The sequence below is a fragment of the Lepidochelys kempii genome, chromosome 3 (assembly GCF_965140285.1).
Source record: "Lepidochelys kempii isolate rLepKem1 chromosome 3, rLepKem1.hap1, whole genome shotgun sequence".
Classification (NCBI taxonomy): Eukaryota; Metazoa; Chordata; order Testudines; family Cheloniidae; genus Lepidochelys; species Lepidochelys kempii.
Genome location: NC_136382.1, coordinates 90,420,397 through 90,436,018, shown reverse-complemented (window position 1 = coordinate 90,436,018; position 15,622 = coordinate 90,420,397). Strand labels below are relative to the sequence as shown.

General features: G+C 41.4%; 1 protein-coding gene across 1 annotated transcript; it reads right to left on the bottom strand.

The window, feature by feature from the left end:
- Positions 1–11,350: 11,350 nt before the first annotated feature.
- CALHM6 (calcium homeostasis modulator family member 6) lies at positions 11,351–15,282 on the bottom strand. Its single transcript, XM_073335174.1, has 2 exons — positions 14,618–15,282; positions 11,351–12,637 (listed from the first exon to the last, which is right to left on the bottom strand). Exons 1-2 carry the CDS (start codon positions 15,146–15,148, stop codon positions 12,218–12,220), a joined length of 951 nt encoding a protein of 316 aa, XP_073191275.1. The 5' UTR covers positions 15,149–15,282; the 3' UTR covers positions 11,351–12,217.
- Positions 15,283–15,622: the final 340 nt, after the last annotated feature.

Below are 15,622 nucleotides of genomic sequence, written 5' to 3'. Positions count from 1 at the left end.
CAAGTGATTTTTTTTAGGCATGAAAGTCCTGTCCGTACACGGGCTTGAAGCTGAGTTTGAAATCATAGTTGTAAAGCAGCTTGTGCTCACACTCAGTGAAGTTACAGGGTGCAGTAGAGCAGTGCTCAGAAACCACTCTACAGGGTATCTATCCTAAAGGCTATCCCCAGGAGCACATTTTCTCCTCTTTGCTCCTATTTAGCCTCCCAGCTCCACCTTCTGGACACCAGCCATTGTACTATTTCAGTGGTGACTGAGGCAGGTTTGCGGCTAATTTATTCATTTAACGAACAATAAGAAATAACTTTCAAGTGAAGCATAATGCTGATGCTGCTGGATGCAGATGCTGATGCTACCTCTGTCTCTGCAAGATCCCTGTCTGAGGATCAGTCTACGAAAGCCAGGGGAATGGGCTTGTCTTCATTACAACTGTCACGCTGTCTGGAGTAGCTCACAACTAAGAGAACCAATCTCAGGTCAGACTGTCAGACAATAAGGCAAACACCCAAACTGGTGGTATATTCTATAATTAGATTTCACCTAGCCAGTAACCACTGTTCCCTCCTGGATCACTATAGCAGTCTTACCATGGAGGCACAAAGAGTCCTACTTAGGCTCTCCAGTGCATTTTACCAGCTAGCCAAACTGGACTAAGTGATGAAAGGTTATTAAAACAAAGAATCACCAAAGGGCCAGTCACTTACTCCAGGTCAATGGATACTCCTGACCTCTCACCAAAGACAATGTTGTAGCCAATTTCTCTAGTAAACTAACTAAAGATTTATTAGCTAAGAAATGAGAATTATTGAGAGGTTAAAGCAGATGAAATACATTATAGGTGACTCAGAGTTTGTAAATCCAAATGATTAGCAGAGGTGTAGTAATCTGCTGGTTTTCCATAAGTCTGTCAGGGCTAACAGCTATAGGGATCTCTGTCTTGTATCTGGAACACCCCCTGAAAGTGTCCAAACAGCTCAGAATCACTCCCAGAGTTCATTCTTATAGCTGTCTTCCCCAGAAAGCAGTCTGTCATGTGTTCCCATCATACCAAGGGTCTGTAGATTTCCCATTGCTGAAGGCAACAACCCATGCTTTGAAGTTAACATGCTTCTCATTTACAGTTCTAAGGCTTCAATCCTGGTTGTAGGGCAATTCAATTACAGAGACATGCACAATGCATTTAGTTACAGCCATCCAGACAATCTTTCATTAGTTTTCCTGAATGATGTAATAGCCGGAAACAATCCTTCATTAGTTTTCATGCAGTTTTACACATTAAGTAAATTCTTATCTAAACACTAATACATCCTTTGATCTAGGGCTAATTAAGTACAGGAATATATATATAATGTAATAAAATCCAACAGGATATAGATAAATGAAGACAATACCATCACATTTCCTTTGAATTATATTAACACACAAGTGAATTGGCCTGATCACATTACAATGCCTTTTGATATTCCTTTGATTTCTCTTAGCATGCAAGTGAATTAGCCTACTGCCTTGGTCTGAGCTGGCAGCCTGTTAGACAGCATCACAACAACATTTCTGTTTTTGAAGTGAAGAATCAAGTGAGCTGATGTCCAGAGCACTCCCCTTCTGTAGGCTGGCTCTCTCCATTGTTGGTATGTCTCATTTTACACCACAGGGAACAAAGTTCCTCACGCCAACACACAGAAATGTCTGAATATTTAGTCTCTCTGCATGCATAAATAATGATACTTTGTGCTTACATATTGCCTTTCATCCAAGGATTTCACTTTATAAGCAATCATTAATAATCTTTATCAACCGCATGGAATCAATATAGTTATGTGAGATAGATACAGTTAATTCCTCCAGTTATAATGATGGGGAAAACTGTCCTACTTTAACAATGGAGACAAAGGAATTAAATTAAGGAATTAAGACAAGACCCAGTAGGGAACCTAAGAGTTTTGATTCTTATTTATTATTATTTGTATTGCAATATATTTTGGAAGCCCCAGTCTGTGATTGTGTGAGTCCCTATATACACATATAACCAAAAGGCAGTTCTTGTCCCAACAATCTTACAACTTGAGTATTAAAATGAGAATCTAGGTAAGACAAGACAACTTACTGTAATTGTCTGTTCTAACCACTCCATTCCTCAGAAATGCAGAGGAAAATCACTGCATCTCATCACTGAAATAGCTGCACCTTATTAAATGCTTAAAAGGGCAGATTAGTCTGTGAAACTACATACCAGTGTCAAACACAAGTGGTGACGGAACATGCCTTAATGATAAACCAGTTTCCATCAACGTTTAGGGACATGTTGGTACTCATCTTGGTACTCAGCCAGAGGTTTGTTCAGTATGTGATACACAGGAATACATTCCTGCATTTATGAGAAAAAGCATGATATGATTTACCCTGCTGATGTATGAAATTACTTATCTTCAGCCCATGTTCTTTGTATGCTCCCAGTTCTAAAAGGCCCTGCTGCCTCAGACCTACCAGCTCCCCCGACTTCCTACCCCCACTGTGCTCTCCTTCTCCTCCACAGCTGGAAAGATACTGAGGGAGCTGGAAGGCTTTTCTCAGCCAGGCCTTGCCCCATGAGCTGCCAGTGCTTCCTCTTCCTTGCAATGTTCCTCTGGAGGTTGGAGCCTCAAATTCCACAAATGTTTCTCAGCCAGCAACTGATATTCCCTGTATCCACAATGAACATCAGTTCCCTTTTATATACATGCTACTGTCCTCTGCAAGGCAGTTTGATGGCAATAGCATATGTTCTTTGATGCCATGTGACTGGTTCTCAATCAAGGCAGGAAAAATAACCACTGGGTTACTCAATATTATCGATTTCCATTTGTTTTAATAATGAATTGCTTCCCCTTCTCTTTGTCCATCCAGAGCAGTTATAAGAAAAGAATATGTCTATGAAAGTGGTTGTATTACCCAGGGCACCATCTACATTCAAATTTATAGAGTCAGGATTGTCCAGATCATCAAGGGAGCTAGCTGGCTGAACATATCCTAGTGATTTGTGGTGATTCAGTGCTATTGCTGTACCAAAGTCACTCCAAATTTCCTCTTGTCATTAAGATCATTAGAACCTCCTCATTGAATTATAGCCTTATAGTAACCTGTTGTTCTCATAATTTTATATGCTAATGCTTTAATTAATAAATAAAATAAAATAATAAATACAGATTAAGAGACTATTACAGCTTAATTGAAAGAGCTGCACGAGACGAATAATGGAGACGGTAAAGCAGTCAGAGTATTAAATATTTTCTGTACATATATGTAATATTAATGTATATTTTCAAACCTAATACATTAGGATTTAAATGGTATTTCAAATAATTTAATGACATTTTAAAGCGGAATACTCCATAACAAATTAACATCTGATAAATATTTTTCACAGAGACTTTTCTGGATATGATCTGATTTTTTTTAAAAAATCATTTCTGTCAGCTCTTTTGTTTTGGGTTTTGTTTTAATTTGAACATTTGAAGTTATTCTGATAATAGATAGATAGATAGATAGATAGATAGATAGATAGATAGATAGATAGGTATTTTTAAACTAGACAAGTATGGTTCTTGAGGAGGTTTACAGCATTACATATATGTACAGAAAATATTTAATACTCTGACCGCTTTACCGTCTCCATTATTTATCCATTGTGGAGGAGAAAAAGCAGCTGAAAGATGTGTGTCTCAACAGTCACGAGAAAAATAAGGGGCATAATATGCAAATATCATTGATAACTAAAGGCCAAAGCCTTCATTGAAGTCACCTGGGGATTTGGTCTTAGGTATTTTGTTGAGGATTAAAATGGTATCATTCCATTACGAAGCATGAAAAATATCCATGCAGTTTGACAAATGATTCTCATTATCATCAAGGTTAATCAATCAAACAAACAAAACAAGGCATGAAAATTCCTAGGGTAACTCCAATCCTTCTTCAGTCTAAACTTGAAAAAAAATCCATAGGGCTGGTACCATAGTTTAAACTGTGGTGGTATAGTACTGTATTACAAATACAAACAATTCTGTAATAAAATACCTTGTGAAGCTAACTAAATGGATGCTATTTATTCTAACTATCTGTGACTCTGAATAAAATAAATTATTTTGTTTTAAAATAATACTAGGGAGAAATTATCCTGTCTTGAAAGAACACTATGGAAGTAATACTAGGGATAAAATGGTTTGTCATTAAGTACTTTCTGTAGTTTTTCATTCTGAGCTAACAGATAACAGTTGTTTTCTTTACTCTGTTATTCCATAGCCCCCCTCCTGCATTTTATAAACCAAATGCCAACAGTGGGGGTGGAGATATACCTTTTACTGGTTTGAGGATAGACTCAATAACCTAGAAGAGTTTTCCAGCCTGCAATTACTGTGACCTTAAAATACAGCTGTGTGGGTTTTTTTAGCTGATGCCTCCATCAGAGTCACAGTTCTGTGTGAGAAACAGGCTTTTCTCTTCTGCTGGTAAATTCCAAGTTATTTGTGGTACAGTGCTTTACAAAACCTCAGCTCATGTATATTGCATTTACAGATGAGAGCACCAGGTCCCCTCTGAGGTGTTCATAGTGGGAAACAGGTGTTTCATTCTGTCATGTGCTGAGTACTAAGATTCTGAGCTGTCAGTGTGTACTGGATGCAACGATAAAAGCACCAATACACCGTTGAATGTTTTCAAGGTAAACTGAATTAATGTTTTTACTGCAGTTAGTTACTTGGGATGTGAAATATAGCACAACATGTTCTTTGATATGTTCAGTTTCTACAGGTGCCAGCAAACAAATCTGTAAACAGGGGAGTATGAGTGGGAGTTCTGTTGGAGGAGAAGAGAGGAGACAAGCCCCTAGTCCTTAGAGGTGGTGAGTGAGTTTTTGTGGGTGTTGGGTGTTTAGTGGGATCACTAAACACTGTGGATAGGGTGGAGATTAAAGAAAATCTAGGCATGGCTCAACACCTAAACAAAACTTTGCCTCCATTTTTAATGAGGCTAATGAAATGCTGTGGGGGAGTGGCAGGGTGCCTAATGGCAATGAGGATATGAAGGTAGAAATTACCACATCCAAGGTGGAAGTCAAACTCAAACAGCTTAATGGGACTAAAATGGGGGCCCCTGGATAATCTTCATCCAAGAATATTAAAGGAACTGGTGCATGAAATTACAAACCCAATAGCAAGGATTTTTAATTAATCCTGTAAACTCAGGGGTCCTACCCTATGACTGGAGAATTGCTAATATAGTTCCCATTTTTAAGAAAGGGAAAAAGAGTGATCCAGGAAACCACAGGCCTGTTAGTTTGACCTCAGTTGTATGCAAGGCCTTGGAACAAATTTTGAAAGAGAAAGTAAAGGACATAGAGGTTAATGGTAATTGGGCTAAAATACAACATGGTTTTATAAAAGGTAGATCATGCTAGACCAGCCTGCTCTCCTTCTTTGAGAAGATAACTCATTTTGTAGACAAAGTAGATCTAATGTATCTGGATTTCAGTAAGGCATTTGATACATTTCCACATGGGAAATTATTAGTTAAATTGGAGAGGGTGAAGATTTAATATGAGAATTGAAAGGTGGATAAGGAATTGGTTAAAGGGGCGATTACAATGGGTCATACTGAAAGGTGAACTGTCAGGCTGGAGAGAGGTTACTGGTGGCTTTCCTCAGGTATTGGTCTTGGGACCAATCTTATTTAACATTTTTATTACTAACCTTGGCACAAAAAGTGGGAGTATGCTAAGAAAACTTGCGTATGACATAAAGTTGGGTGGTATTGCCAATAAGGAGGAGGACTGGAATATGATACAAGAAGATCTGGATGACTTTTTAAACTGGTGTAATAGAAATGGGATGAAATTTAATAATGCAAAGTGCAAGGTCATGCATTTAGGGACAAACAACAAGAATTTTTACTATAAGCTGGGGACGTCTCAGTTGGAAGTGGCGGAGGAGGAGAAAGACCTGGGTGTATTGGCTGATCACAGGATGACTATGAGCTGCCAATGTGATGTGGCTATGAAAAAGGCTAATGCAGTCCTAGGATGCATCAGGCGAGGTATTTCCAGTAGAAAGAAGGAAGTGTTAGTACCATTATACAAGGCACTCGTGAGACCTCATCTGGAATACTGTGTGCAATTCTGGTCTGCCATGTTTAAGAAAGATGAACTCAAACTGAATCAGGTACCAAGAAGGGCTACTAGTATGATCCTAAGCATGAAAAAGCTACCTTATGACAGGAAACTCCAAGAGCTTGGCTTGTTTAGCCTAACTAAAAGAAGGCTGAGGGGAGATATGTGATTACTCTCTATAACTACATCAGAGGGATAAATACCAGGGAAGGAGAGGAGTTATTTAAGTTAAGTACCAATGTGGACAGAAGAACAAATAGATATAAACTGGCCATCAACAAGTTTAGGCTTGAAATTAGATGAAGGTTTCTAACCATTAGAGGAGTGAAGTTCTGGAACAGCCTTCCAAGAGGAGCTGTGGGGGCAAACAACCTAACTGGCTTCAAGACTGAGCTTGATAAGTTTATGGAGGGGATGGTATGATGAGACTGCCTACAATGGCATATCACTGATTAGTGACTGCTAGCAGCAAATATCTCCAACAGATGATGATTGGACACTAGACAAGGAGGGCTCTGAGTTACTACAGAGAATTCTCTCCCAGGTGTCTGGCTAGTGGGTCTTGCCCACATACTCTGGGTCTAACTGATCACCATATGTGGGGTTGAGAAGGAATTTTCCTTCAGGTCAGATTGGCAGAGATCCTGTGGATTTTCTGCCTTCCTCTACAGCATGGGGCACAGGTTACTTGCAGGTTTAAACTAGATTCTCTGTAATTTGAAGTCTTTAAACCATGATTTGAGGACTTAAGTTACTCAACCAGAGGTTAGGGGTCTATTACAGGAGTGTGTGGGTGAGATTCTGTGGCCTGCAATGTGCAGGAGGTCAGACTTGATGACCATGCTGGTCTCTTCTGACCTTAAAGTCAATGAGTCTATGAGTGATTCTATTATATACTTCTTAGGTAAAATCTGGCCCCATTTAAGTCGATGTGCGTTTTGCCACTGACTTCAGTGGGACCAGGATTTCACCCTCTTCCAGGGTGCAACCATCTATAATAGAATTACTCTTGTTAGTAGTCAATGAGCAAATGAACCCTTATACGTGAAAGATAAAGGTAGGACATTTGTAACTGAATAACATTTACTGGGCATCACAAACTAAAGGAATAATGAGAATACACTGTCTTGTGACTGTGCTGCTCTTTACCTGCTGAAAAGACCAAAGCATTAAGCAGAGTACTGAATCCATGGGAACATGCATTTTTGACTTCTCAACACACAAAATCACTATTTTGAGTTCTCTTTATTTACATTTTTATAGTTTTACTGTTTACAATAAGAATATAGTCTTCCAGGTCAGGCATCTCCAGGCCGTTATACTAGGCTCTTCTTTTCTGGCTTGTTTTTAAACTAACTGAAAAAGAAGTTCTATGGAGTTCAATATTTATTGTGTCTTAATGGTTTCCATGTTAAATTTGCCCAGTTTACAGATTAAAAAAAAAATGGAGTAGGGGGTAGAGGATGGAGAGGCAACCTAGTAAACTAAACCTGGGATCTCAAAGTCAAACTGGGTTTTTCTGGCTCATGCACAGTCACCAGAAATGCAGTTTTGGAGGAACCTGAGTACCAATTCTGTTATTGATTAGGCAGGACCAGATTCCCAAAGCTAACAGGAGTAAAGAGCAGCAAAATCTTTTCTGTCACACAAGTAAGCAGACCTGACCCTCAATACGCACTCGGGTTTTTTTCTAATGAGCTAAGGACCATTTTTACAATGTAACTTTTCAGAGTAGAACTGAACTTTAAGGATCCGGAACATCACCTTCTACCCCTCAGTTCCAAAGCTGCTGATTAATTGCTAGAAAATGCCCTCCTAGTCAGCCATTATTATTTAGTTATAGTGACTGCATATTTTTAATCCCTTTATTATTACTGCGTGCCTATGCTAGGAATATTCATACATTCTTAGCATTAAAAAAACTTTACCCAGACTGTATAATAAGCAAAAATAATCAAGCATTGGATTGTCACCACTGGAAGTATATTTTCCTGAGTGTTGATTTCAGGTGTGTTGCTGGCTTAGGCCTAAATACACAAAACGAGTTAGATGTTTAGAAAATCACTGCAAAACCTAAGTTAGGTGCCTAAGCTCCTAGACAGTGAATGGGGAGAGAGAGGTACCTTCGACTGCCATCCACAAAAGGCAGCCTGCTAGAAGGGGAGCTGCCCAAGCTAGTCAATGGAAGGTGCCAAGGAGAGAAGGATGCAATAAGCCTGGCCCCATCTTAGAGACAGGTGCCTGAGTCTGGCCTGCAGGGTGGTGCCTATCGCTGTTTGGGATTCTCAGCGGCAAATGCTCTCCTGGCATTAGGCACCTATGCTGCTTGTAAGAAGCCTGGAGTAGGGGGAAGGAGGAGGACTCAGTAGTTAATATACATGTCTGAGGTATGGGAGACCCTCAGTTCAAGTTCCCCCTCCACCTGAGGGGTAGAAGGGATTTGAACAGGAGTCTGTTACCTCACAGTGAGTGCTCTCGCCACTGGGCTATGGGATAGTCTGATGTGGAGCTCCCTCGGTCTCTCCCATTGAAGCTGTTGCATTCTAATTAAAGAGTCTCTGGAGCGGGGGCACTGGATCCTGCGTCTGCCACCTGAGCACCCTAACCACCAGGCTACAGAGTCATTCTCATGCATGTGCTCTCTCTCTCTCTCTCTGGTCAAAATGACACTTTAACTCTTCCTCCCTGCTGTTCTGTGTGAACTCATCCGAGGGGCCTGATCCAGTTGGTTTGCTCAGAGACTGCCTACTGGATTGGTCCCAACCCAGGATGATATAGGTGGACTAATGCCTATCTTCCCAGTTTGTGAATTGGTCTGGGGGTTAGAGGGTTTAGGCAGGAGGTAGACATCCAGGTGCCTAGAGGCAGGCAGCTGTGTGTATACTCAGAGGCAGAAACATAGGTGCCCAGGGAACTTTTATTGCAAAAACTTAGGCATCAAGTGAGTTTAGGCCTCTACAGGGTTCAGTGGGAGTTTTGTGCATCACAGTCATCCCAAAACTGGGGCTTAGGTGCCTAAAATGGACTCAGGCACCTAACTCATTTTGTGCATTCAGACCTTAGTGACCTTTGGGCAGCATGAGACTAGCAGTGGAGCAATTTAGTAGATTATGTTGCAATCTCTGACCAACTCAGACTACGGTAAAAGCAAACTGAAGTTACCACAAAGGAAGTTTTTAGTTTCATTATTATGACACAGTTCTGCTCATACACAAATAGTAATACTCGTATTTTGCAGTCCAGCCAACCAAACTCTGGGCCATCATTTATTGTTATTACTTACTGAATGTTTACAACATACTTGGCACTACATATTATTTGAAGGGATGACCCTTTCTGAGCTAGCTCACAGACTAAAGACAGAGACAGACACAGGTTAGTCCACAGCTTGCTTGAAGTTACCCTTTAAGAGGCATTTTCATGTCACTTCATTAGTAAACTAGGCTATAGCTTCAGATTCATGCTCAGTATTTTCCTGCCTTTCTTTGGTTTCCTATAAGAACAGCCATACTAGGTCAAACTAATGGTCCATCTAGCCCAGTATCCAGTCTTCCGACAGTGGCCAATGCCAGGGCTTTCAGAGGGAATGAACAGAACAGGTAATCATCAAGTGGTCCATCCCCTGTTGTCCATTCCCAGCTTCTGGCAAACAGAGGCTAGGGACACCCTGACTGTCTTCAGTAAAAGCCACTGATGGCCCTATCCTCCACAAACTTATCTAATTCTTTTTTGAACCCCATTATAACATTCACAACATTCCATGGCAATAAATTCCACAGGTTGACTGTGCATTGTGTGAAGAAGTACTTCCTTATATTTCTTTAAAACCCGCTGCCAATTAATTTCATTGGGTGACCCATGATTTTTGTGTTATGTGAAGGGGTAAATAACACTTCCTTATTCACTCTCTCCATGCCAGACATGATTTTATAGACCTCTGTCATATCCATCCTCAATAGTCTCTTTTCTAAACTGAAAAATCTCAGTCTTTTTAATCTCTCCTCATATGGAAGCTGTTCCATACCCTTAATCTGTTTTCTTGCCCTTCTCTGTACCTTCTCCAATTCTAATGTATCTTTTCTGAGATGGGGCGATGAGAACTGCATGTAGTATTTAAGGTGTGGGCATACCACAGATTTATACAGTAGCATTATGATATTTTCAGTCTTATTATCTATTGCAGGGGTTGGCAACCTGCGGCACGCATGCCAAAGGCGGCATGCGAGCCGATTTTTACTGGCACGCTGCTGCCAGGCGGGGTCCCGGCTGCTGCCCCCGCTCAGCCCGCTGCCGGCCTGGGGTTCTGTCCACCGGTGTAGTGTATTAAATTTCTCCCCGTAGGAATGTGATACTTGAGGAGCACCAGGACTAGCAGCCGTAAGTAGCACATTCCTATGGGGAGAAATTTAATACACTAAACCAGGGTAGGGAAGACTGTGCCTCCCCAAACAGCCAGCCCACTTCCCGCCGCCTGAGGGCCCCCCTCATAATCCCTGACCCATCCAACCCCCACACCCTGCTTCTTGTCCCCTGACCACCCTCTCCCAGGTCCCCCTGCACCTGACTGCCCCCCTCAGAACCCTCCACCCATCCAGCCCCCCCTGCTCCTTGTCTCCTGACCGCCTCCTCCTGGGACCCCCCCACCCCTCTCTGCCACCCCCCTGGGACCCCACCCTCCCATCCAAGCCCCCCTGCTCCCAGTCCCCTGGCTGCCCCAACCCCTATCCACACCCCTGACCCCTGACTGGCCCCCCGGGACTCCCACACCTATCCAACCATCCCTGTTCCGTATCCCCTTACCATGCCACTCAGAGCATCAGGACTGGCAGCCATAAGTAGTACACCATAAGTAGCACATTCCTATGGGGAGCAATTTAAAACACTACACCTAGTCCCGCTCAGCCTGTTGATGGTCTGGAGTTCTCAAAATATGTTCTCTCACCCCTTATCGAAAATTACACTACAATTAGCTTAAAAATTTGAAAACTTAAAAACTTTGTTTGTATATTACAGTAATCGTTAAAAAATGTATAATGTTAATAAATACATAAGTTTGATGAAACAAAGTAGTTGTACTTATGTGTCTCTGCTTAATTTGTGTCTTCGATGATTTACCTTCTAAAAAAATCTCATATGTCTCGCACCCCCAGAAAGGGCATCTCGCGTGCACCCTAGGTTAAGAACCACAGCACTAAACTGATAAGATCAGCATTTTAATTTAATGTTAAACGAAGCTTCTTAAACATTTTAAAAACCTTGTTTACTTTACATACAACAACAGTTTAGTTACATAACAAACTTATAGAGAGAGACCTTCTAAAAACATTAAAATGTATTCCTGGCACGCGGAACCTTAAATTAGAGAGAATAAATGAAGACTTGGCACACCACTTCTGAAAGGTTGCCGACCCCTGATCTATTGCTTTCCTACTGGCTCCTAACATTCCGTGAGCTTTTTTGACTGTTGCTTCACATCCTCTGTTTCAGTGCTAACAGCAAGCTTCTCAACAGTGAGTCATCAGAATGCATCAGCTCAATGATACAAAGACACACGTAACATTCCCTCTTTCTCTGCACGCTTGTGGGGAACTTGCTTATGGCTCAAAGCCTAGAAAGCTACTTCTTAAATTAAAAAAATATACAGTATTATTGGTTTTGATGGGCAAGCAACTCCAAGAGTAAAAGTCTGGTTTTGCAACTCTAATTGCCAAACGTTCTGAGCTGACAGGTTAGCTAATGTATATTTCTAGCAGGTGCTTTATAGCATTTCAAAACAGCACATATACTTCTCTTTGGTGTTGGGATTTAAGCTATTTAACATCGTAACTTGAAAGAGTTAAGGGGGCAAAAATATTGTAAAACTGCCATCCAGAAATATGTATTTTACTAAAGGCACTTAAGTAAAAGTAACAAAATTCATTAAAAATAATGCTGCAAACTTTATGGGCCATCTTCTCCTGAAGACTTTGCACATAACTCCCATTGATGTCAATAAGAGATCAGTGCATAGAACGAGACCCTTTTTATATGGCCATAATTATGTAACTGTCCATGCTACAAAAATAGAATTTCTTTATTTCATTACACTGTCCCCATTTCATTAAAATCAGTGCCATCCACAAATCCTAGAGCAGGAGAAAACACATCCTCTTTAGTAGATCTGATGCTGGTGCCTCTGTTTCCACTAATATATTTGTGTATCATGCTGTAATACTGTCCTTTAGTACTGAAAGCATACAAGGATGAGATCTGCTGCCAGTCTTTGTTGCTGGGAGTCTGAAATGGTTCTGGCTTAGTGGACTCAAAGAAGCACTTCAGGTTCCTTTCTGCCAGCTTGGTTGCATGCTCCTTGGCCTTCTTCTCAAAAACCTCCCGTTCCTTTTCCAAGTAGATTTTCCAGAACCTCAGCTGAAGAAAACTGACTGGAGAATGACAGTGGTTAATGCATGTGACAGCCAGTACTAGAATCATGATGCTTGCTATCAGTATCCATCCTAGCACCTGGGAAAACATACAGATGGATTAATGAAGTTTGCGGATGATTAGGAGCATCAAAAGTTCCTGACTAACAATATGTAATTTAACATTGTTTTAGACAGGAGATCAATAAGCGGTCACTGCTTGAAAAAGCCCATCATACTGTGGTGTCTGTGGAGAGTGGGTACCCCATGTATGTGAACAATCCCAGCAAAGTGTGCTAAACTTCAAGGGCTTGGGTTGAGATTTTGGGGTTGGAAGAGAATAATCCATCCTGACTGTGGGTAGGTTCAGGTTTCTATCCAACATTCTGTTGGAAATGGCTGGAAATGCTGACTAGGGGAAAAGTGAATAGTGTCCACTTTCATATAAGACCTCCCACAGATTGAGTCTTACAAGTGAAAAAGCCAAGGTATTTTTATAATATTTAAAGTTGACCATCAAAGAAAAAATGGATTTGTATCCCTTTTTGCTTTTAAGTTATGTATAAAGACCCTGTTTAAAATAATAATAAATAATAAGAGTCTAACCTTTTTCCTGTTTTTTTCTTTACCTTAGAAATATCAGGAACAGCCTATCTTATCTCCCCTGGTTTTGCCAGGTTTTTTGCATGATTCACAAATATGGATTGGGACCTTTCCCATCCCAGCCTGTTACTTGAAGGAACAGTGTGCTAACTCTTTGACTAATTTTTCCAACTCTTTTCTCTGACATGTTTGAGTTAAACAGGTGCTTATAAAAAACAAAGAATGTTAAACTAAGTGAATAAAAATCTCTTCCCATCTCAACTAATCAGACTTCAATTACATGGTTTCCCTGATTTCACAAATCTTCTAGTTCTCTAGTCAACCACAGGCCGCATCTTCACTAGGGAAAAAAGGTGTGTTCTTAACTTGAGTTAGTTCATTCAAGGTTAAATCCTAGTGAAGACAAGGCAGTCTGTAGTTTTCACACAAGTTGCCTCTGGGGCAGCTGAGTAATTAACTTGAACTGCTTACTCACAAGAAAACTACAAAATGCCACGTCTTCACTTGGATTTTACCTCCAGTTAGAAAACTCCAGTTAAGGATACACCCTTTTTTCTTAGTGAAGTCAAAGTCTTATAGTCTGATAGTGAAAAGAGGAGATGATCAGACCTGGATTTCTAATGGAAGAAAACAGGAGAAATTAAAACAAGAACAAACAAAAAAGTCCCAAAACTTTTTAGGACTCTTTTTTACAAAGAAAGGGGAGGGGGGGAAACAAACATATTCTTCCTTTTCAGCTCTCCACAGTCTATAGCTACCTTGTTTTCAGGGAAACAAAAATTAAACCGTATTCGTGGAATATGAGTGTGAAATTGACAGTGATTTCAAACTTGGGGACCCACAGTCAGACTCTCAATGCAACCTTTTTCACATGCTAATACTCTGCTGTTATTAAAGATTTTAAATAAACACCACCTTCCTCTTATGTATGGGAACTGAACTTAGAATCATTCATGATATAAAGAGAGGCAAGGAAATGGAAAAAGAGCAGAGAAATTCACAATACATCTCTTTTGAAACTGGTAGAAAATCTACGGATGGGAAAGCCTATTTATGTGATATCCAGTCAAGTTCCCTGCCCGTGCAGGCTTATTCTTAACTTGCCTCAAAGGAAAAGGCCTGAACATCGTTATGAAGCAATCTCCTCAGATATACAGCAGGCCAAAATGTTAGAGAGCAATATAGACTGCAGTGGGAGATGCAACTAACAATATATTACCTTTCTTTTAGCCGGTTTAGAATATTTTGCTAATTATATACGTGCAAGAATTTCTTTTTCATATTATAGTCTTGAGGCTGCATCCCTAGGCCATCACATCAGCACAAGTAAGCTAAGGTGGCACCTGTAGGGACAGCACCTAGGTTTAACTGAACTCCTTATGCTGCCCCTCCATCTCTCCAGAAATCACTCCGCATCCAATGCACCTCCATGGGGCTAAAGCCAATAGGATAAATCAAAGGACGGAAGAGACCATACCTGGGACTGAGCACGAAAGTTCACAGATACCTTTGCCTCTTGGGGGAGAGTCCCACCGCAGGGCATTTTGGCCACCTGCTCATGGCACTGGGTCCCTCTGCCTTGGCACAGGTGCCTCTGCAACAGGCTGCTCCCACTTGCTGCGCACTCATAGAAGTTGGCCCCAAGCAGGGCCACGGCGATCCAGGTGAACGGGGCCACAGCAGCGCTCACCGTCACCAGCCAGAACACACTAACGTAGCGCCGGCAGTGCTTCCTGTGGATGCAGCTGCAACGCCTGTCTGGGGCACAGCGGCCGGTGAACAGCCGCCAGGTCCTGACGTTCAGCAGGTAGCCAAGAAGGAAGAGGATCAGGGCAGGCACCAGCAGGAAGACAGAGCCGTAGAGCAGGTTCCAGGAGTTGCAGGGGCACTGGAATGCCACAGCTGAGAAGAGACGCTCGCTGCCTGCTGTCAGCAGGGACAAGGCGCTGTAACGGAGCACCTTCTGGTGCCTGAGGAAGAAATCAAACAAGGTGCGAAACTTCTCCATCTCCTGCCCCTGCTGCTGGACTCTGCCTAGCGCCCTTGCCTTTGAGGAGGATGAAACCTGACTTGGTTATGTGTACAAAAGGAAGAGGATGTGAGGTCTCTAGTTCCCACAACCCACACAAATAAACAGAAAGATTTCATTTTCTCCTGGTGTGGCGAAGATGGTGCAATGTAGGACAAAACATCTGAAAATACCCACTGAGCATTTTCTCTGTATTTTTGAAATGACAGGAAACAGCAGGCAGATAACACACGAAACCCACACTGCTGTTGTTATTTTCCCCCCACAGCCATCATTGCTTCTTTAAAGCTTACATATACTTTCCCAAAAATGCCTGAGTCTCACAACGGCTGATCAATTTGGTTGTGACCGATAAGTAGAGGAGTCTGCAATTTCCCCTCCCAAAATTGGATGTTTTTAGGAAGGTTTCTGTCAAAAATCCAAATGTTAAGGAAAAAGGGAATAAAACAGAAA